General features: G+C 46.2%; 1 protein-coding gene and 1 pseudogene across 2 annotated transcripts in view; one reads left to right on the top strand and one right to left on the bottom strand.

Annotated features, from left to right (window-relative positions):
- LOC146859819 (uncharacterized) overlaps window positions 1–24,629 on the top strand; it is a 518,852-nt gene that overhangs the window by 176,142 nt on the left and 318,081 nt on the right. For both annotated transcript variants that reach the window (XM_085643565.1, XM_085643566.1), the window contains one exon: window positions 13,405–13,496. In XM_085643565.1, the coding sequence (XP_085499691.1) occupies window positions 13,405–13,496 (92 nt within the window). The remainder of the gene's footprint in view (window positions 1–13,404; window positions 13,497–24,629) is intronic.
- Window positions 14,544–18,277, bottom strand: LOC146859820 (uncharacterized; annotated as a pseudogene).

Genomic DNA, 24,629 nt, shown 5'->3' with positions numbered 1-24,629 from the left:
ACACGGCGCCTCGGCCTCTGGCACCGAAGATTACGGTCCACACCACCAAGGTCAGGGTGGCCAACCCGTCTGCGTCGACGTCGAAGACGGCGGCGCCTGCCAAGTCATCGACTCCGACGAGCGTCGATACCTCCCTTCGGATCGACGACCCAAAGACTGCAAAAAAGTCGGATGCCGTTTCGACACCTACCTCCAAGGTGCCGATCGGTTCCAAGGCGCCATCTGCGTTCACCGTGCAACAGGTCTCAGCATCGTTGCAACGCATCAGGGACCGGGCAACCCTCCACTCTACATCGGGTCCCGAAACGCACAAGGCCGCAAAATCACACACGGCGCCGGCGAACATCACATTCGGATTGCCGCCACCCACGGCGCCGAAAATGTTCGAGATTCGGACACGTGTCCGCCAAACACAGTCCCCATCCACTGGACACACCGATATCGAGCCTTCACAGGCACACTTTATCGACGCCGACACTGGTAGATTGATGCTCCGCAAGCGGAAAATCACGCCAGAGAGGGGCTTGGACTCATACAAAATTCCTCTGAAACACAAATTGCCGGCAGGATCAGAACCAGTGCTTCATGAACACTTTCAACCCTTCCATCAGGATCCACCGTCCTTTTCTCCTACGCATTCAGAGGCAGACGCAGGAGAGGACTATGTAGGGGATGATCCTGATGATCACTTGCAAGACCCAGATCAAGCATGGGATGACCCCACCGACCAGGGTCACGCACCAGATACTCCTGACACGCAGCTTTACAATATAAAGACATCTCCCACAGAGGACACTGCTGCCTTTAATGCCCTCATAGCACGGGCTGCTGCCAATCATGGAGTGGAACTCCATTCTGACACTGTAGAAGAAGACTTCTTAGTGGACACTTTCGCCTCCTCTGAAAAAACTGTCAAAACTCTGCCACTGTTAAAGGGAGTTCTAAAACCTGCAAAAGACATTTTTTTAAAAACAACCAGGGCACGGGTGCTGAACCCCAGAATCGAAAAGAAATACAAGCCTGCACCCGGAGACCCTATGTACATTAGGGGTCAGTTACCTTTAGACTCCATGGTTGTTGCTAATGCTCGCAAAAGAGCCCACTCACAAACAACAGGTGATGCTCCTCCCCCAGACAAGGAGTCCAAAGTGCTGGAGACATCAGGCAAACGGATAGCAGCGCAAGCGGCAAACATCTGGCGCATTGCCAACACACAGGCACTCCTGGCCCATTATGATAGGTCCCAATACGACACACTAGAATCACTGCTACAACATTTGCCAGATGAATACAAAGAGGCAGCGGAGCTCCTTATCAGAGAGGGACAACTCCTTACCAATGCGTCCATCAAATGCGCACTGGATGCAGCCGACACTGCAGCGAGGGCGATCAACACAAGCGTCATGTTGAGGAGGCACGCATGGTTGAGAATCTCAGGCTTCAAGCCTGAGATTCAGAACAACATCTTAAATCAACCAGTCAACCCAGACTATTTATTTGGCCCTGAAGTTGACACTACCCTCGAAAAAATTAAGAAAGACACTGAAACTGCAAAATCAATGAGGGCTCTGCAGTCGCAGCAGTTTCGTAGTGGCTCCTTTCGTCGCCCCGGGAATAGAGGATCAGCTAGAGGTCAGGGGTCCCAGCAGCAGTACAATAAAGGGGGCACACAAAGTAACTATGATAAAACTACCAGAGGTGGATATCGTGGATCCAGCACCAAAGGCAGAGGACGTGGGTACGGCAACACCAGGTCCTCCCCCAAAAACAAACAGTGACGCCTTCCCCCTGCCCCCCAACCACATAACACCTGTCGGGGGGAGACTCCAGCAGTTCCTGTCAGTCTGGAAAAACATCACCACAGACAGGTGGGTCAGGGACATTATCCAGCACGGTTACTGTCTTGAATTAACGTCCACTCCACCCAACATACCGCCAAAGCACCGTCTTATGTCCGTAGAGCACTTGGCATTATTGCAGCAAGAAGTACTAAGTATGCTGCAAAAAGGTGCAATAGAGGTCGTGCCCGTCAACCAACAGGGGACAGGGGTGTACTCTCTGTACTTCTTGATCCCAAAAAAGGACGGCTCGCTCAGACCAATACTAGACCTGAGACCCCTCAACCACTACATTCTCTCAGAGCATTTCCATATGCTCACCCTACAGCAGGTTCTACCGCTACTCAGTCAGGGAGACTTCCTAGCCACACTGGACTTGAAAGATGCGTATTTCCACATACCCATACACCCATCACACAGAAAATATCTCAGGTTCACTATTCAGGGGCATCACTATCAGTTCAAAGTTCTCCCCTTCGGAGTAACAACGGCACCCAGGGTCTTTACCAAATGCCTAGCAACAGTGGCTGCACATCTACGGAGACAACACATTCACGTCTTCCCTTACCTGGACGACTGGCTTGTTCAGGCAAAGTCAGCCCAGCAATGTGCCAGCCACATGTCCCTCACCATTCACCTTCTTCACAGTCTGGGATTCTCACTAAATTACCCAAAATCACATCTCCAACCCGCACACGTACGACAGTACCTGGGCGCGACCATAAACACTCTGGCAGCCACAGCTCAGCCAAATTTAGTGAGGATCAACAGCATGCAACTGCTGATCACAAAGTTCAAACCTCAACACTCCCTTCCTGCGCGAGTGTTCATGCAGTTGATAGGCATGATGGCCTCCTGCATTTTTATAGTCCCGCACGCGAGACTACATATGCGCCCGCTTCAGGAGTGCTTGGCACGTCAATGGAATCAGGCTCAGGGACAATTGACAGACCTAGTGTTGGTGAGCGGTCGGGCATACAACTCTCTGCATTGGTGGAATCCACACAACCTTTGCAAGGGCCGACCGTTCCAAGAGCCTGTTCCACAAATAATACTGACAGCGGACGCCTCTCTCCAGGGTTGGGGAGCTCGTGTACTCAATTACACAGTGCAGGGACTATGGACGACACAGCAAAAGAAGATGCAAATCAACGTTCTGGAACTGATGGCAATCTTCCTAGCCATGAAGGCATTCAAAGTACACTTGTGCAACAAAGTCGTGTTGATCCGGACGGACAACATGACTGTCATGTACTACATACAGAAGCAGGAAGGAACGCACTCTCCACAGTTGTCTCATCTGGCTCAGAGCATGTGGAAGTGGGCCATTCAGAGGAACATATTCCTCATGGCGGAACACCTCCCCGGCAAGGACAACCAGATGGCGGATCTGCTCAGCAGACACAGCCACCAAATGCACGAGTGGGAGCTACATCCGTCAGTACTCCAACCGTACTTCCAACAGTGGGGTCATCCAGAGCTAGACCTATTCGCCACAAACGAAAACGCAAAATGCCAAAGTTTTGCCGCCAGGTTCCCACATCCGCAGTCACAGGGCAATGCGATATGGATGAACTGGTCCGGCAGATTTGCGTACGCTTTTCCCCCAGCGCCATTAATACCGCTAGTGGCACGCAAACTGCGACAACACTCACTGACACTCATCCTAGTTGCTCCCACATGGGCACGCCAACCATGGTACACCACCTTTCTAGAACTTTCCGTGGTGCCGCACCAAAGGCTGCGGATCAAACCCGCAATTTTAACGCAGAACCATGGCGAAATTCTGCACCCAGATCCGCAACAGCTGAACCTGGCAATCTGGCTCCTGAAGTCTTAGAGTTTGGCTACCTCAACCTGTCACCTGAATGTATGGACATCATCAAAGAGGCCAGAAGACCCACTACCAGGGCTTGCTATGCGGCTAAATGGAAAAGGTTTGTCATTTACTGCATCAACAATGACATTAACACGTTGGAAGCATCCATTCAAAACATCATCTGTTACCTCCTACACTTATACCGCTGCAATCTGGCATACAACTCCATACGTATCCACTTAACCGCGATAGCAGCCTATCTTCAAAACAGGCAGCACCTCTCTTTATTCAGAGTGCCTGCCATCAAAGCCTTCTTGGAGGGACTCAAACGAGTAATTCCCCCAAGACACCCACCGGCACCGGTGTGGAACCTCAATGTGGTCCTCACCAGATTGATGGGTCCACCCTTTGAACCTCTCCATTCATGTGAGATTCAATTCCTCACCTGGAAAGTAGCCTTCTTAGTGGCAATCACTTCGTTAAGAAGAGTTAGTGAACTCCAGGCACTAACCATTCAAGAGCCATTCATACAGGTTCACGCAAACAGAGTTGTACTACGTACCAACCCCACATTCATGCCAAAGTGATATCGCAGTTCCACATGAATTAAACTATTGAACTGCCTGTTTTCTTTGCAAGTCCACAAAATGTCGCAGAGAGAATGCTCCATACACTAGATGTAAAGAGGGCCCTCATGTACTATATAGACAGAACTAAGGACTTTAGGAAAACAAAACAACTTTTCGTTGCCTTTTCTCCACAACACAAGGGCAACGCCATTTCCAAAGCAGGGATAGCCAGATGGATCGTTAAATGTATTCAAATTTGCTATCAAAAAGCTAAACGCACATTAACGATTCCCCCACGAGCCCACTCAACACGAAAGTTAGGGGCGTCCATGGCTTTCCTAGGAAACATTCCCTTACAGGAAATATATAGAGCAGTCACATGGTCCACTATACATACATTTACCAAACACTACTGTGTAGATGTACACTCAAAACAGCAGGCAGCTGTAGGACAGGCTGTTCTCAAAACTCTTTTTCACACTGCTGCAGCTGGCACGGGCAGCCGCCGCTAATGGAGGGACTGCTATATAATCTATGCACAGATATGAATTCAGCAGCCCACATGCCTCGAACTGAATATGCTACTTACCAGTATGCATCTGTTCTTGGCATGTAGGGCTGCTGACATTCATATCGCCCACCCTCCTCCCCGGCGCCTGTAGCGGCTGCAGCACTCAGCATTACTGTATAGCATGGTCATCACTTACTGTATCTACTCCATCACTGCCACAATGGCGAAAAACAATCTAAGGATGGAGAGGAAGCCCATGCGCACTGTAGTCCAGGGGAGGAGCCACCTATCTCGTGATACTTCGAAGACTCTTCCAGGACAACAATGTGCAATCATCCGGACCCAACACTAGGCGGCGATCTATGCACAGATATGAATGTCAGCAGCCCTACATGCCAAGAACAGATGCATACTGGTAAGTAGCATATTCAATCTTTTACATCACTGATGCTAGATTGTACAAAGGTCATAGTGAAATGTTTATTTTTAAGAACCACAATGTAATCTATAATTTACTCAAAGAACCTTTAGTAAGACCAACACTCAAACAGTAAGAAAGAACGCAAAAGCTTACCCCGGAAAAAATGCCATTAAAGAAGCAATATTTCTCTGCAACTAGTGGTAGTTTATCTTCTCAGATCAGTTTTCTAGTTTCTTCTGCTACAGAAGCATTCAAGGGTAAATGTTTATCGACCTTGCAGATGTTTACATTTTATTATGAATTCATATGGTTACCATATTGGGATATAGTGCAAGATCGTAATACAGCTTTTGCGTTGGCGTCTCAGCTGGTGTCCCCTTTATATTTTTTTAACCTTTGCATGTACGTTTTACCAATAGCACCAAAGTCTGTCTCTTCTTCTAGAACAAATTCACCCTTAGACGCTATATTCCTTGCCTGCTCAGCCTCCACCTGTGTATCAGAAAGTATAAATTATTGTCCGTGCAAATCATGGCAGCTTGTCCCTCTGGTTAGGCATCAGTAGAGCAGAATATCCTTACATAGTCATCTTTGAACACATATTTTGAAAGGTCTTCGCTTAGGTGGTAAGTCGGAGGGTTTTATCTTCTGCCTCCCATCTGCCATCAGACACTGCATTGCGTCACTCAGTAGAACTCTCTCATTCTAGTGATTGTAAAGAACCTAAACATTACAGCAATAGATATGCCTCTGAGAGGGGTCACAAGGCTGTGAATCAGTGCGTTAGAAAATCCATTCTGAGGGGAGGCTTCTTACAGTCTTCACTTCATCAAGTTTAATTCTGCTAACAATTTAAAATGGTTAGGCTGGCTTGGATTAAAGCTCAGTTCCAGCACTAGGCTAAGCTGTTTCGGGTTAAATTGGACAATTCTTTTGAATATTTCTGTGGTTAGTGGTGGGATGAGTCCATAACCGTACATATCTGTTAAGTCTAAACTCAGCAATCTGACTCTTTTGTGCCAGCACAGCAGTGAATGCCATTTCAGGAGACCCCCACACCTTAGATTGACTGGTAATGCTTATTTTGAGATTTTGTAAAGCTTGGCTACTACTCCAGAGAAGCCTCTTGGCACTAAAAAGTAGAAAACAGGTTTTGAACCAGCAGGCATCTAACATTAAATGATTAGAGAGTAGGTCCAGGTCTGAAGACTGCCTAAACTTTGTGTTCGAGGCATATGAGCTGCAGATCACACACTAAGGATAAGATCGCCATCTGGTGTTGGGCTCGGATGAATGCAGGTTGTTATTGTCTTCGGAAGAAGTCTTTGGTCACGAGATAGGTGACTCCTCCTCTGGACAACAGTGCGCATGGGCATCCACTCCATCCTCAGATTGTTTTTTTCCGCCATTGAGTTCGGATGAACTTTTTTCCGCTCCAGCAGAAAACTTCTAGCAATCACAACAACTCTCTAAAACTTACAACTCGACGTCGAAATCCCATCGGACCGGCTCCGGACGCAGCTGATGGAAAGGACACCCTTTAAAAAATGCCCCCAATGTGGAGCAAAGTTCCCCCACCGTGATCAGTCGCGACCCAAAATCATCTTCAGAAGCCCCGCCCCCGGGCCCGGCTCCAAAGAAAAATAAGCCTGCAGGTGGGTCGGGCTCGAGCAAATCTCATATTATTGAGCCTACAATACCTTCGGCACCGAAGCAGGCTCCAAGGCCGAAATCGGCACCGAAACGTCACTCGGCACCGACGTCTCCACCGGCACCAAAACGTTCTTCGGCACCGAAGTCTCCACCGGCACCGAAAGGTTCGTCGGCACCGAAGTCTCCACCGGCATCGAAAGGTTCGTCGGCACCGAAAGGTTCTTCGACAAAGAATCTGCCGATCTCACAAAATCCAGATCGGAACCCATAAAGTCGGCGCCAAAGCCACCTTCGTACACTGAGGAACTTTTTCGCCCAGATCCAACGCAAAAACGAATTTACATCAACCCTAAAATCGGACATGTCACAGCTGTGCCACACAAGAAAAGGAAGCTGGACACAACACCTCCTCCAGCTCCTCTGAAGAAGAAGGACTGTGCCACTTCACCCATACGTCCTTCCTCTCCTATATTACCTCCTATCCCATCCCCCCCACCCCCACCTCCTTCTCTACCATCTCCTTCTCACACACCACCTCCACAGGATGATGATGATTTAGGGGGTGGGGGAGACCCTGATTTCCTTAATGATCCTACCGATCTGAATGATCCCTTTACACTCCCGGACACGGCACCCATAGATGACTGGGCTTACCGTATGCCTGACATGCCTGATCCCACTCCATACCCCTCAAAACCCTCCCCTCCTGATAACCATTTAGGGTTTGGTCAGCTCATAAACAGGGCGGCACTGTTCCATGGCATCACCATGCACACAGACACACCTGAAGAAGACTTTCTCCTCGACACCTTTGAGCAGTCGCAAAAAAACGTTCACATTCTGCCCATGATTAAAGGAGTGATAAAGCACGCCACTGAGGTTTTTAAAGACCCTGTTAGGGCCAGGGTTCTTAACCCCCGGATCGAAAAAGAAAATACAGACCGGCCCCACAGGATCCTGCGTACATCAAAGCGCAACTCCCCTTAGACTCTTTAGTCGTGTCAAATGCCAGAAATCGGGCGAACTCCCAAACAACTGGAGACACACCGCCCTCAGACAAAGAGTCTAAGCTCTTTGAGACTTCAGGCAAAAGGGTTGCCGCACAAGCTGCTAACCACTGGCGCATTGCCAATACACAAGCCCTATTGGCTCGCTATGATGGGGCTCATTATGATCAACTAGAGGACCTTTTGCAACACCTGCCTGATCAATACAAATCCCAGGCCAATGACCTCATCCAAGAGGGCAAACTAATATCAAATGCCTCAATCAAATGTGCATTAGACGCAGCGGACACCGCCTCTAGGGCAGTCAACACAAGCGTATTACTTAGACGCCGCGCATGGCTCCGCATTTCCGGCTTTAAGCCGGAAGTACAAACAACCATTCTTGCTCAACCCTTTAATCAGGAGCAACTATTCGGACCCGCAGTAGACACTGCATTAGAAAAAATGAAGAAGGATAATGAGATTGCCAAATCAATGGGAGCATTACAGTCTCCTCAAGCCAGAGGCTCCTTTCATCGCTCCTTTTATAGAGGGGCCTCCAAAAATGTGGGAACAGACACCTCTTCCACCTTCAAAACATCAGGTCAAACATCCCCTAACAGAGGATATTTTAGAGGAGGTTACAGAGGAAACAATACCAAGGGCCGAGGGCGGGGCAACACCAACACCCGCACCTCTCCAGCCACTAAACAGTGACTTGCCACCACTCCCCCCAGACCATTCCACTCCGGTCGGGGGAAGACTTCAACAGTTCCTACCTGTCTGGAATTCCATCACAACAGACAGGTGGGTAAGACAAATTATCCAGTCTGGCTACTGCCTCGAACTCATAAACACCCCCCCAAACATACCACCCAAACACCGTCCCATGTCGTCTCACCACCTCACGCTCCTCAAACAGGAAATTCAGTCTTTGCTTCAAAAACACGCAATAGAACCAGTTCCACTCCAACATCAGGGCACAGGAGTATATTCTCTATACTTCCTCATTCCCATCAAGGACAAGACCTTAAGACCCATACTAGACCTCAGACTACTAAAGCAGTATATACAATCAGATCACTTCCACATGATCACTCTCCAGCAGGTCCTTCCATTACTTCAACAAGGCGACTTCCTTGCCACATTAGACCTCAAGGACGCATATTTTCACATCCCTATGCATCCCGCGCACAGAAAGTATCTACGATTCGTGGTAGACAGTCAGCACTATCAGTTTACAGTTCTCCCATTCGGAGTAACAACCGCACCCAGGGTATTCACCAAATGCTTGGCAGTTGTCGCATCATATCTCAGGAGACAACAAATCCATGTCTTCCTCTATCTGGACGATTGGCTCATAAAAGCCAATACTCTCGACAAATGCGTTCTCCACACTCACCGCACTATTCAAACCCTACACAACTTGGGATTTACCATCAACTATCCCAAATCTCAACTGCATCCCTCCCACGTACATCAATACCGGGGAGCCACCATAGATACATCCAAGGCCATAGCTTATCCCAGCACAGCCAGGATAGCCACCATACAAAATCTCATCAACAAATTTCAAACCCAACACTCTCTTCCAGCAAGAGTGTTTATGCAACTTTTAGGCATGATGGCGTCATGCATCTCCATAGTACCCCACGCACGCCTTCAAATGCGTCCCTTACAGGAATGTCTAGCACAACAGTGGAACCAGGCCCACGGACAACTTACCGATCTGGTGTTGGCGGACAGCCGCTCACTTCGTTCACTGAAGTGGTGGAACACCATCAACCTGTCCAAAGGGCGGCCGTTCTTAGAGCCTCTTCCACAAATTGTGCTGACCACTGACGCATCTCTCACAGGGTGGGGAGCCCACCTCCTTCAACACACCACTCAGGGCAGGTGGACCACTCAACAAAAACAGCTCCACATCAATCACCTAGAACTACTGGTGGTGTTCCTAGCACTCAAATCCTTCCAAGTGCATCTAAAAAACAGAACTGTCCTCATGCGCACGGACAACATGACCACAATGTATTACATACAGAAGCAGGGGGGGACACATTCTCTACAACTGTCCCAACTTGCACAACAAATCTGGAGATGGGCAATTCCCCAAAACCTCTACCTGCTAGCAGAACACCTCCCAGGGGTTCAGAACCAGGTGGCCGACCTCCTAAGTCGCCACACACAGCAAATACACGAATGGGAATTACACCCCAAAGTCCTACTCCCATTCTTCCAAAAGTGGGGACAACCAGACATAGACCTGTTCGCCACACAAGAAAACGCAAAATGCCCAACCTTCGCCGCCAGGTTTCCACACCCACAGTCAAAGGGCAATGCGATATGGATGAACTGGTCAGGCAGATTTGCGTACGCTTTTCCGCCTCTCCCACTCATTCCATTTGTGGTACGCAAACTGAAACAACAGTCGCTCACACTCATCCTAGTAGCTCCCACTTGGGCACGTCAACCCTGGTTCACCACACTTCTGGAACTATCTCTAGTTCCACATCAAAAATTGCGTCTCTCCCCGGCTCTATTAACCCAGAACCATGGAGAAATCAGACACCCAGATACTCAAACACTGAACTTGGCAATCTGGCTCCTGAAGTCTTAGAGTTCGGGTACCTCAACCTTCCTCCAGACTGTATGAATATCATAAAAGAAGCCAGAAGACCTACTACTAGGGCGTGTTATGCGGCAAAATGGAAAAGATTTGCCATTTACTGCACTAACAATGACATACGTCCACTGGATGCTTCCATCCAAAACATCATTTGCTATTTACTACACTTGCAAAGATGCAATTTAGCGTATTCCTCTATACGTCTACATCTAGCGGCATTAGCAGCCTACTTGCAAAATAGACAACACCTGTCCCTCTTTAAGGTACCAGCTATTAAAGCATTTATGGAAGGTCTTAAAATAATTATTCCTCCAAGATTACCACCTTCCCCAGTGTGGAACCTTAATATTGTTCTAACAAGGCTCATGGGTCCCCCATTTGAACCAATGCACAAATGCGAACTGCAGTTCCTAACATGGAAAGTGGGTTTCCTTGTCGCAATCACATCCCTGCGAAGAGTAAGTGAAATACAAGCCTTAACTCTTGAAAAACCCTTCCTACGACTACATCGTAACAAAGTGGTTCTTAGGACAAACCCAAAATTCCTCCCTAAAGTCATCTCCCCTTTCCATCTAAACCAGTCAGTGGAACTGCCAGTCTTCTTCCCTAATCCAGACTCAGTAGCTGAGAGGGCACTTCATACCTTAGATGTTAAAAGAGCCTTGCTTTATTACATCGATAGAACCAAACCTTTTCGAAAAACCAAGCAACTGTTTGTTGCTTTCGCTCCACCACATAAAGGCAACCCTATTTCCAAATCAGGTATAGCCAGGTGGATAGTTAAATGTATCCAAATATGTTACCAAAAAGCGAAACGTACTCTTACAGTTCCCCCTAGGGCGCACTCCACGCGTAAAATAGGGGCTTCTATGGCATTCTTAGGGAACATCCCCTTAGAAAATATTTGCAAAGCAGCCACATGGTCTACTATACACACCTTCACTAAGCACTACTATGTCGATGTGCAATCCAAACAACAAGCTGCAGTAGGCCAAGCTGTCCTAAAAACTCTATTCCAAACTGCTGCAACGGATACAGGTGACCACCGCTATGGGAGACACTGCTATATAGTCTATCCTTAGTGTGTGATCTGCAGCACATATGCCTCGAACGGAATATGCTACTTACCAGTATGCATCTGTTCTTGGCATGTAGAGCTGCAGAGCCACACACGCCCACCCGGGACCTTTATCTGTTCCAGCATTGTCTTAATTAGACACTACACATGGACACCCTTTCTCTTTATTTCGTATACACTCCATCATTTCCCATCATGGCGAAAAACAATCTGAGGATGGAGTGGATGCCCATGCGCACTGTTGTCCAGAGGAGGAGTCACCTATCTCGTGACCAAAGACTTCTTCCGAAGACAACAACAACCTGCAATCATCCGAGCCCAACACCAGATGGTGATCTTATCCTTAGTGTGTGGCTCTGCAGCTCTACATGCCAAGAACAGATGCATACTGGTAAGTAGCATATTCCTAATGAGGTTTGGGTTCGAATTTTAAGGGTAATCGAGGTCCAAAAGGTAGCTCTGTGTATCCTAAATACTCTGCCACCCCATCTCTTGTAATTCAAGTGGTCAACTTCGATAGGAGCTTTGTTTTGAGGATCTGAGGCTCAGGGCAGGAGTATTTATTTAAACATTGTAATAAACTTTCTTCCTTGAGTCTCATTCTTCCCTCCATAAATTCTGATTCCTTTCAGTATAGATGGTATGACTCTCGGATATGCAAAATCTTAAATCTGTCGTCCCTTAGGATTACAAGAATTGTACCAATTTTCTCAAGCTATGCCTTTCGACCTCTAGTCACTAAGGCCAAATGTATTGATTTAAATAGCCAAATACCACTGCATTGTTCTGCTCCAACAAGTAGAACAACACTCATTCACCGCCCCTTTGCCATGGTGCAACCAACTGTTTTTTCTGTCATAATGAAGTCGGACCTTCTCTGACTTATTTTGGAAGATCTCAAGTTTGGAACTTTCCTCCATACACCTGTTTTGACTTGATTGCATTATAGAACAGCTCTGTTCCGAAGAATGCTTCATGTATGGAGAAGTGGTGATGTACCAAAGTCCATGTGCTCTTATTTCCTCCATTTGAACATTTGCTGTTCATTTGCTACTCGGTTATGCAAGACCTTTTGTTCTGAGTCCACTCCTAGACCTTCCACTGGGAGGTACTGCTGTGGTATCTATTCTAAAGAGGAGGCCTCTTCGGTTAGAATTATAAATCAGAAGAATAACTTACTTACCTTTGGTAACGCTTTTTCTGGTGGACACTCCATCTAGCTGCACATCCCTCACGGCTCTCCCACCTCCCTGTTCTGTGCAGTGTACTCTTGAACATCATCATAAGGTCCCAAGTTATATTTTGGCACACTGTCACCTACAGACAAGTGCTCTGCAGCTGAGGGTGCAGAAGGAAAAAGAAACTGATGTCAATGCATGTGGTGGCCCTTATGTGTAGCTCTGTTCCGTCACTTCAGCGCGGTATGGAGTAACTGAGAAGGCACGCAATGCCACCTATTTGCATGTAGGAGGGTTTCTAATGAAATTATCCAGATACATTCTGTCACCTGAGAATATTAAGAGGGAAGGAATCTGCGGGTAGAGCATTATCAAAGCGAAATAACTTGTTCATTTATTACTTACATTGAGTAACTAAATATAGTTACTCTTCTAAGTGTGTTTATTTAAAACTCAAACAAGATTTTCAAGTACATGATGTGCTATTTCTCTGGGTATTGTTTAAACGGTAAGATGGGCTGACCTCCTTCATACCCAAATGCTCTATATTAAATGCATATTGGGTATATTTGAATGCTTATCTAAGATCCCCATAGGAATTGCACTTAACTGTGAAATGAGGAGAATGCCTAGAAGCAGAGTCTTAGTGAAGGTTTCAAAACGTTTATAGTAATAAATGTATTTGCTGAGCTGAGTAATCTTACTTGTTACGCTTATTTCCACAGAAGAGCTGCACGCCAAGTTGGAACTTTATGAAGAGCAGCAGCGCAAACTACAGGCAGATCTTGAGCAAGTTACAAAGCGAGCAGCTTCCCAGGTCATTTGCATTTTTAAGTAGCTTTCTTTCTCAAAGGCTTTTGTTTCATGGTTATGGGTTAGAAATCATCTAGATTTAATTCATCTGGCTGTTTTCTACATTTTAGAATGTGAGAATTGAATGAACATTGATTTTCTAATTTAATTAGTAGCAATATGTTGAAAATCCAAAAAGGATTTCACAAAGGGTTCCAGTAAGTTCTGAAAATATTTTGGAAATTTCATTTTGTCATGAACAAATATGATATATACTTGCTCAGATCAAAAATGTCAGTTCAAATGCTCTGATAACTTATTGCAGGGGTCATTACTCAAGGTCTTGCTCATCAGCCCTCATTCCGTGAGATTGGCATTGCCACTTCCCCAACCTACACCATGTTAATTTCAGAGTTACTTTCTTGTAAAACCAGGGCTTAGTCTTTTGTTGCTCTAACGTCCTCATGCTCTTCCCTTTATCCACCCATCACACCTCATAGTACACCACAAAAGCCTGAAAGTTCAAAGCCACGACTGCAAAAGATGATCGCCACAGGACTATGACAAGTAGGACCTCCACTTAGTACGAAGACTGTTTGAAAGTAATCAGGGTGTTACCACCCATCTGTTCTTCACTGTCCTTGTCTTAATCGAGTGATGGTACATATGGCACAACCAATGTTTGCTGGCAGCCGGGCCCTCAGAAACCAATCAAAGATATTGTAACCTGTAGTCCAGTATTCTTATAAGTCAGGAAACCACCAAAAGATCAACATAATGCTGACATATAACCTACTTGAGTGGGCAAACAAACAGACCATCCGAAAAGCAGGGCAAAATCAAAAGAAACAAGCATTTACAATGCAATGGTCTTGGCATTGGTAAAGTTAGAGCTATTGGCATTGCTCATGACATTATTTTTGTTTATGTTTTTGTTTTTAAAACATTTAAAGAAACTGCATTGTCATGAGCAATGCCAATAGCTCTAACTTTAACAATGCCGAGACCGTTCATGGAATACAGAATGGTGTGTCCAAATTAAAAACTTCAGAAGGCTCCAATTATTACAATTTCACTTACCAGGTGGTATAGAAAGACCTGGAGGCAACTGGATTGTGCTTTGTTGAGCAGGCCGCATAATGAGCTGTGGGGAAACTATTCTCGGTGGAGTCGCCATCACATGCCTCAGTGATGGCGACAGTGATGGGTTGGACATGACATGTGCAACTGGACTCTGCTGCATACCACCTGCAGCAGAACATGGAACACCCAACCCAAGGGGTGACGGTGTAATACTGGTGCGCAGGGTGTCGTTGTTGGACACTACAGAGGCAGAACATGGAGTATTGTGCGTTTTACTTGTGGGAGGCATCATCATTGGAAGAGACGTTGAGGGTTTGCAAGGCGAGGCTCCTGCAGCATGGTGAAGTTGCACAACTGATGTTTTAGGCTGCATTTGCGAGTCCAGTTTACAGTGAGTTATAGATGGAATCTGGTGGTTGACAACGTGTGTTACTGACGTTGGTGCGTAAGTGCGCCTTGCACAGTCCACATTCTGCATAGATAGAGGGTCAACTGAGCTACAATGCCCATTTTGTGTAATGGCTGCTATGTGAGCTTGAGGTCTTTGAAAATGGACAGAGGACTGGTTGGCGCCATACATCAAGTTGGCTTGAAGCGGACTTTGATGAGCGGCGGGAGATGCACTTTTGGGACTGCATAGAATAGTCATGTTTGAACTACTGCTGCTTGCACTGCCGACTGCCCCTGCAGGATACGTATGCGACGCGGAGCTGTGCTGAGTAGGCTGGTGGAAGTGACTGTTAGCAGCAGGCAGAGTCGAGCTCCTGATAGGTGTAGATAAAGAAGGTAGGGGCTCACCGGTGGCAAAGTGGCTGCTGGTGATTTGGAACTTCTTAGCGCTGTGGTTGGGACAGACAGGCTCATTAGTGATACACTGGCATGGGGAGCCATCGATGTTGTGACACGGGGTGTCCCATGCGACGGCTGCTGCTGCCTGCCCTGACTGTTTACATGCGCACCTGCAACAGGCTGAGCACTGACAGTAGAGAGAAGCTGGCTCTTGCCGCCGCTTACAGTCGCTCCTCCACTGAGCACTGAGCCACCAGTTCTGTGCTGCTGCTGAGCAGTGCTCAGCCCCCGAGAAGCCCAAGTTCCACCCCCCGCTGCACCAGGCCCGTGTCCAGTCAGCCTCGATTCCAGAGAACGGAATCTTGGTGTAATGACATAAGATGGAATGTTGGGAGTCAAAAGACACAGTTGGCTGGGCTGAGCAGCATGCTGGCTGCTCCTGGTGGGGGTCTCCATCTGGTCCCAATTGTGATCTTACAACTATACTGATTAAACCTCTCTGAACCACTTCTACCTGTGTGGACTTGATCACTACAAATAAGTCTCCAGCAGGCCTATAATGCAGATAAATACACTGTAATGTTGGGCAGCATTAAAGGCATTAATGTGCTGCATTAAAGGAGTGTCTCTTTGACACCTTGTATCATTAATATGAACCTTAAAATGTCTGTTCCAAGTTGAACATGTAAATGTGTAACAGCATATAGTCCAATAAAGCACTGCTCATAACTCGCGTCTTCTTTATCAATTGCACAGCGTCCCAACATAGACTCGACATGACCCACACTTTAAAAAACCTCAAATGACATATTCACACTTATTGTGCTACTTAGCTGTACCAATACATATTTAGCATTGTGTCCACAGTATCAGAGCTCCCTTGTACAGATTGCAGTCTCCACTCCGCTTCACCAGTCATCATTCAATGCTGTGTACTGCACAGTTACTGGTAGTCATGTAAAATGGTCTTACCAAGCTATGCTCGGATCTCCTCCAGTAGCTCTCAGGGCAGAACACAGGCCCACTGGACTGCAGCAATGGAGGAACGGTCTCGACATAAGGTAAGGTATGGGCGCCGCAGAAAGTGATTGTGTTCTTAGCCCTTAATCTGGTCGCTTCTTTTCTCACATAAATCCTATAATAAGGTCTGCTGTGAGGTCTATGCTTGTGTCCTACAATGTGTTCCTATCATATCCACAGTCATAGCTAGACACAGAAAATTGAGCCCTCAATGGCTCAGTACTGCTTCTTAAAGATCTTTTGCCGCTGATCACATAAATCACCAACAGCACCATGGTCAAGCGAGGCCTAAAAAGCAATGTTCACAAAGCTGTTGCTTCAGAAGTGGGACAGCTGGAATGTTGAGGTTGAATGGGGGCCATGGGGAAAGAAAAACGATCCAAGCCAGCAGAACCATGAAAAACAATGCTAAAAATAAATTTAATAAAATAAAAAATCATTCTTTGTAAAATAGATTACATCTCTAAAGCTATACAGGCTCAAAACAAGTTTGAAACACCACCTAATATTCAAAGAGAATTTAAACCGCCAACCTAACTCAGTGGAATAGAACGCACAGGTATATCGAACACTCTGGGGTAAATGAAATAAGCATTGGTAAAGCTAAGTGTGCATTTTTTTAAATATTTACTTTTGAAAACATATGCAAGATTCAATAAAAATGGCAAATATACGGCACTGGTCAGGCTGCGGTGCCCAAGAGTTGGCAATATAGTGTCACTCACATTGAAAGACATCTGATCGGTAATATGGGCTGATGCAGTGGAAACAACATGTGACTGACACCAGAACAGTGGATGAATAGGGCTGAGGCTGGTGAGACAGCTACTCCTGCCACTCTGCCAGACCTAAAAATAAGCATATGGGATGTTAAAGACAAACTGGTGTGTCTCTGATGACACTGCAATGGCATAGGAGCTGTACCTGGTTATGCTTTTTTTTCAGTTTTATTGTTATACGATCAATGGCAAAAAATGTGTGTATGTATACGAACAGAACTCTTAAAAAAGAAAAGAAAAGAAACTGGTAAACAACAATATTAAAGGCAAAGCAGAAGATAGTGAAAGTCTGGAGAAATCAGAAAAGGTGTCTGTTGACAGTCCTTAGTTATAGCTAAAGTCCATGGTTTTTCGGGGTGTGCCAAGTGTATGTTTCACACAGATCCTTGTATCAGCCTACCCAGGTTCAGAGTGTCATGGCCGTACTATGTTTAAGCTCATGCCTAGTTTCATGCAAACTAGCAATTTTACTTTGCGAGTAGTTAGTATAAGCTGGCGATAAGTGCAAGAGCCATTTTCATACGAGTTAATGTTAAAACGGTTTCCCCCACCTCGAAAGAAGGTGCTTTAACATAAAACCCACATGTAGAACACCTCGTGAGCCACGGTTCCTAAATCCGTTTTTGTGATAATTACAGGACGTTTGCGTGAAATAATTTTTACACACCTACCAAATGAAACTTTCTGGCACACATGAATACTCACTTCGACTATAAAAGCATCTCATTTATTTTCTCAGCCCAGGGCAGACACACAATTAACTGGACATACAATTAGCTACCAACATCCATAGAAGCAAACGAACGACAACCTCTACTAGCCCCGGGCCAAACAGAAACGACAAACACCATGGCAGCTCCCAAGAGATCGAAATCAGAAGAAAAAAACACTCCTGGCGACCTTTTTATTAGCTATGGAACATAACTATATAATGCACAGAAAAACGTATACGTCACAAACCTACCACCAGAAACCGAAAGGCACGTGCCGCATTCGAACCACAAGGTCGTTTTTCCAGGTCACTGCAATGCATGCAAATCTTACCGTTCATAAAATCCGAGTCGTAGTCGCTGACGGCTTTTTCGTCCACCTCGGAGAAGAGCATCTCCTCCAGGGGATCAGAGGAGCCCGCCATCTTGCTTGTCTGCACTCGCCGAAGCCTTTGGAGTTTTGTCTCTGTGCGCCTGCGATACAGCCCGAGGCATGATGGGAATCTAGTGACGACATAGGATCCCCATCCCAGCTAATGAGTTTGCTGTAAAGGCGTGTGTTTCTAGTCACGGGTGTCGCAGTTGTAAACACGGCGACGAGCGGAGGTCGGGCCGCTGGAAGCAGCGTGGGGCGTGGCATAGTAACTGCTCTGTCCCCCCCTCCCGAGCCCAAAGGAAAAAGCAAACAGCAACAGAAGCTTTAACAAGGCAGAGCAAAAGGCAAGCACACCACCGCCTTTCTCCGAGGCAGAGCAGAAAGGCCTCGGAGAAACGCAGCGGCATTTTCGGATTCGGGGGCGTGTTTGTCTTTTCTCTCCTCCAGCCATTGGCTGGAGGAGAGAATGAGACTTCTTGCAAAAAACACGCCCCCGATCCGAAAAGGACGGGGCCTAATCGGAATGACTGACCTCTTCTCCAATGGCTGGCCAGCATTCAAGAGGCCAGCCAATGGAGAACAGGGGAGAAGAGGGGCGGGTTCAAGCCCCTCTTCTCCAAGTCTCGGAGCTAGACTGCACAAGCGCAGCCTTCGTAGCCGAGACCTAAAAAGCAACCAGAGAATCAAGTTGTAGCTACCAGCAATGACAGAGATTCCTCCAGTCCCCTGACCCCCAAAAATCCAATCAGCACATCTAAATGAGCAAGCACCCAGCGACTTGAGAAGTTATGGAGACTGCCATTCCAACTCATTAGCCAGTGTTAAAACTGGAGGGGCAGCTACCGCTAACCATTCCCTTCCCCTCCACAGTTACCTGTAATGACAAACAGGCATAAAAGCCCATATATTGGCTTTATAGACCAAAAGTCCCTTGATGGCTAAAACCAATCACAAGATAGCAAGGGAGCAAATTCCACCTGCCAGTGATGTTCATGACAGTGAATCCAAAAGCAGTGACGGCAGGGCTCAGCACCCTGAGGAAGCAGCAGAAAGGGCCCAAGAGAGCCTCAACGCAGAATTCAAGCCCCAAAGGAAAACAAATGCAAATGTTTGATTTAGTCTCAGCCGTAATGATCTCTCAGGCTTCATCCTAGAACATCATTTTCCGTCTACTGTACCACTGAAAAGAGACCAGCTACAGGTACATCAGTCTTGTACCTGCTCTAGTAGGTACAATCCACCCCGACCTGATGAGACAGGTTGTAGAAAACATTGTAGGCGGAAGCCAAGGTCAACCCTTACATTCCAAAATCCAGCCAGTTGTGGACTGGGTAGCTCTAACCACCCAGTCTCAAGTCGGTGCATTCCTTGGCTTCACTGGGTACCACAGGAGATTTGAGAAGGGGTATAGTACCATTGTGACACGCCTCACTGAATTGCCCTCCAAACAAGGTAAACAGGACAGTGAGCTGTCAAAAGGCTTTTGACACTCTGACGGAAGCAATGTGCTCAGCACCCATTCTGAAGTTCACAGTTTAGATCCTAATCTGATTTGATTGATTTGATTTGTGAATTTATAAAGCGAGCGATTGCCCATGGGCGTCTTGGTGCTGAGTAGATGCAGAGAGACCCGGAATCTGCCTAGACAAAATTCTAACAGGAGGTAAACAGCCAGGTTTTTACCTCTTTCTTGAACGAAAGCAGAGATGGGCTGTTTTTGATTGCAATTGGGAGAAGATTCCAAGCCTTAGCTGCATCTGCATGCAGCAGAAAGCTTTATCCCCCCCCCCCACCTGTCCTGCTTGTATTTTGGCACCTGAATCAGTTTTGCTTGACTAGATCTCAAATTCCTGGATGGCTCATAAAGTTTCAAATGTGTTTTTAAAAACTGAGAACCCTTCCCATGAAGGGCTTTTTCCATTGGAACTCAATGGAGGGTTCTTAATCTGTGTGCAATAGGCTCAGACCTGTGAATATCCAGTACCAGCCTGGCTGCTGCGTTTTGCAAGTGCTGCAGTTTCGCTAGGAGCTGGATCTGTATCCCAGCATGCAGAGCGTTCCCATAATCTAGCCTAGATAAGGCCAGCGCTGTTACCACCGTTTTACAGGAATCATAAGGAATAAACAGCAGGAGCTTCCTTATCATTTTCAGAATGTACCATATGGTGGATGCCAATTTGTTTAACTGAGCGTCAAACGACAGTTTGTTGTCCAGAATCACTCCCAGATTTTTTACTTTGTTAACTGGGGATGGGCAATCGCCTAAATTATCAGACCACCACTCCGGGGACCAGATTTCCATATCTGTCCCCAATAGCATGACTTCACTTTTGTCTCCATTTAACTTTAGGCAATTACCCTGCATCCATTGACTAATTTGCATCATGCAGTTTTTAAATCGGTCTGCGGTCTCTTTAGCATTGTTTGCAATTGATGCCACTATTTGGGTGTTGTCAGCATAGGAGACCGGTAGGAAACCACAATTCCTTATTATTTCCGCTAAAGGTGCCAGATATAAATTAAAAAGAGTAGGACTTAAAGAAGACCCCTGGGGTACACCACATAGAGTTAAATGGTTTCGATGTAGCCACTCCCAGCTCCACTGTGAACGTTCTGTTAGACAAATATGAGGCTAACAGCGTTCGTGCTGACGCATGGACTCTGACTTCAGCTAGTCGGATCAGGAGTGTATCATGGTTTACCGTGTCGAAGGCCGCTGAGAGGTTCAAGAGGATCAAAGCGGCCATCCCTCCGGCATCCAGTACACTCCTGAGTTCCTCCACTGCCATGAGCAGGGCTGTTTCCGTTCTATGTCCCTCCCGGAAACCAAATTGCGAGTGATCTAGAACATTTGCCTCCGCGAGAAATCCCTCCGGCATCCAGTACACTCCTGAGTTCCTCCACTGCCATGAGCAGGGCTGTTTCCGTTCTATGTCCCTCCCGGAAACCAAATTGCGAGTGATCTAGAACATTTGCCTCCGCGAGAAATTGAGACAGCTGTTTGTTCAATAATTTCTCCAGTGCTTTTGCGGCAAAAGGGATTCTTGCAATAGGTCTATAGTGCCCGGGTTCCTGCGGGTCTAGATTTGGCTTTTTTAGTAGCGGCAGAACTGAGGCTGTTTTCCATACATCTGGAAAGCGGGCAGATTTAACAATTTTTATAATTAGCAGTCCTAGTTGCTTGCTCAACAGCTCAGGAAATAGATGCATCACCTTCGGTGGGCAAGGGTCCGTTAGACCCCCGGACTTAGTTGTCATAACCACCTGGATAATCTGTTCCACTAATGGTGGCGAAAAGTGAAATGAGGAGTTGTGGGTTAGTGGGAACAGTTCCTCTTTAAGTTCTGTATTTGGCGGTGTGGGATTATACTTGTCTGTCAATTTGAAGGACTCATAGACTGAGGTAACTTTATCAACAAAAATTGGGCCAAAATATTACATAATTTCATACTAATTACTATCTTTTTGTTACTATCAATTTTTGTTAGTTTTTTCACCGGTTTAAAGAGTTCCTTACTAGAATTTTTGGCCTAGTTTATTTTCCGTATAAAATATTTGCTTTTTTCTTCTAATATTAATTTTTTGTAACTAGCCAAGGATGTTTTATATTCATCTTTCAACCGTTGATCATAGTTAGTCCTCCATTTCTTTTCCACCCTTCTGCAGTTTTGCTTTTGCGTCTTTAGTGAGTCCGTGAACCACGGTTGAGAAGGAGTTTTCCTCCTAGAGGTGGCTTTCTTTATAGGGACTACTAAATTAATGGTTGATTTTATCCAGCTGAAAATTTGATTGGCGGCTACGTTACTGTCTGACTCCAGCACAGGAATAGACAGTGAGAGCTGCTCCTTCAGTTTAGGGGCGTCTGTCATTGACCAATCAAGGTATGTGGCGCACCTAGGTGGCGGGGCAGAGGCGGCCACCTCTATTTTTACGTTTATGGTAAATGTTATTACCTTATGATCTGACCAGGGAACCGGCAGCATTTCTAATATCTTGATGGTATTATTGGAGGTAAAAATCCCATCGAGAGTGTGCCCTGCCGCATGGGTATTATGCTTGACAATCTGCTCCATGGCTAGGTTGGACAGTGCATCTTTCAATGTTACCGTGCCTATGTCTGTACTCTTCTCTAGGTGCACGTTGAAATCGCCCAGGACAGTAAAATCTGAGACCTTCACACTGGATTCCAGAAATGGGTTAAGTAATTGTATCAATGGTGTTTTGGCCCTAGGCGGTCTGTAATTCAAAAGGCCTTTAAATGTGTAATTATTTGTGACGTTAATTTAGACCAATGATGATGGCCATGACCAGCCTGTTGCTTTCATTAACTGGAGGTTACTCCCCAGAGAGCAGCATCGGAGTGCCATTGAGAGGGGAGCCTCTGCTGTGGTTTGGTCCCTGAAGAAGATGAGACCATACTTCTTTGGTTCTCACTTCCTTGTTCAATCTGACCACAGACCTCTCTAAGATGGCCAATGCAAATGAAAGGTGAAAACCCCAAATTATTTAGGTGGTCCATCTTCCTACAGTGCTAAGTGACTTAAATTGTTTATTTTAAATCGGCGAAACTAGGATATAGAAATGAGCTTAAAAGAGAATCTGATTCACTTGAAATTCAAAAATACATTTTAGTGGAAATTTAATTTTCTCTCGGGGGATTTCCTGAAGCACTGAATGGTCCTGCTATGCGCAGAGATCCCGGGGCAGTTCTTTCAAAGTTGCATCTACTTCGCCTTACTTTGTAGACCTTTTGAGATGTTACATTTTTACAGCCTTAAAAACAGGCTACATTGCCAATATTTTTTTTAATTACTTTAAACATTTGAAGGAAAGAGGGAACTTGCCCTTTAAAATCACTTAAACAAAAAATAAAAAGTGATCTTCTCAAAAAACATCTTCACAAACACTTTTGACTTATTTTTAAAGTAAGCTAAGGAATAGTATAGCAATGTAGCCTGTTCAAGCAGCAGCATTGAAAAATGTAAATAAATAAATGGGACTCTGCACCTTTAAGGGCCTTCTGACGTGCGTATCCCATCATGCCCTGTAGGTGGCAGTTTACCCTGGTTCTTTTTAGTTCTCGCCTAGGCAGCACACATGCGCTGCTCTAGGAGGGCCTTTAACCATCGGTCTGTTCCTTTTTAAGCACATTCGTGCTTGTGGTGCCATCCACCTTGCGGGAGCGAGCAGCAGCGCGCGTGCTAATTGGCCGCTGCTTGCTCCCGCAGGTCGGAGGCCAGCACAAGCACGAGTGTGCTTGGAAACAGCTGCTGCTTGTTTGAGTTCCAGCATTAGTCACTCACAGTCATTAAACACAGCGCGGGCCAACGCGCGGGCTTGTTTACATTCGCGTCACTTTCACTTTGCAGTCGGCTCGGGCGTTTGCGCCATGCGCAGGAGCCATCTTTCGCGCGCGCGTGCTTGTTCAGTGTTCACAGCGCTCCTTTCTGTGTTGTCAGAGCAGTGACTTCCCGTCGGGTAGCTAGACCTGCCTGCGTCGTGGTCCCCTTCTATGTGACACGTTCATTTAGCCGTAGCTCATTACTGCGAGGAAGTGTAATTCTAGGACCAGAAGTTTCATTTTTGACTTTGTTATTGGACTGAAAATCCTAGCATGCAAAGTGCTGTTGGTGTGGGGCCACTTGTCGGCTATGTTTCTTTTAAACAGTTTTTTTACAGCAATTACAGTTTGGTTGTGTCATGTTGCTGACTGTATCATGTTATGTTTTTCTGTGAACTCACTCCTATTGCAGGGCATGTTGTTTCACGTTACCATAGAAGTACTGGGTCTAAAGTCCCATCATGCACCCGGCGGAAAGACTGGGATGAGATGATAACCAAAATCGTGTCGTTAGATCAGTAGAGAAAAAGAGCTTGGGTTGGTGGCATCACTGCAGATTGGTTAATGGCACTCATTTGTGTGCAGAATGTTTTTATAAGCATCTGCGGCATATCTGGGTACTGGCTCCATCACCTGGGATATTTTTAATCCCAAAAGCTGAAGCATACTAGGACTTGCAGTTTTGCTACCCCACTATAAAGATAGCTTAGTGGTGTTAGCTAAAAACCAAAGCTGGGTGAAAGTTACCCCCTTCAAGGAACTGAAATTCCCACTTGGTACATACCTACCCTTAGTGCGGCAGGAGTAGTGCCACCGCATCCTGAGCCTAAAGGACATGTTGCTGCCCGAATGTTACTATGTTTGACTCCATATCTTGGGGGATGGGGAGTAATTCTACACTACATTGCCACAATCCATATTACACAATGGGAGGCAGTTAGTTTGGTGTACATTACGGACCACGCAGATTTTCTGAGATGTGCTCATGATAACTTATGAGGGATCCGAAATGCACAAAGGCACAGCAAATAATTTGCTGAGTCTCTAAGAGCTTGTAAGT

The sequence above is a fragment of the Triturus cristatus genome, chromosome 3_1, assembly GCF_964204655.1.
Source record: "Triturus cristatus chromosome 3_1, aTriCri1.1, whole genome shotgun sequence".
Taxonomy (NCBI): domain Eukaryota; kingdom Metazoa; phylum Chordata; class Amphibia; order Caudata; family Salamandridae; genus Triturus; species Triturus cristatus.
Note: the sequence above shows the minus strand (reverse complement) of the source record. Positions and strands in the feature narration are given on the sequence as shown.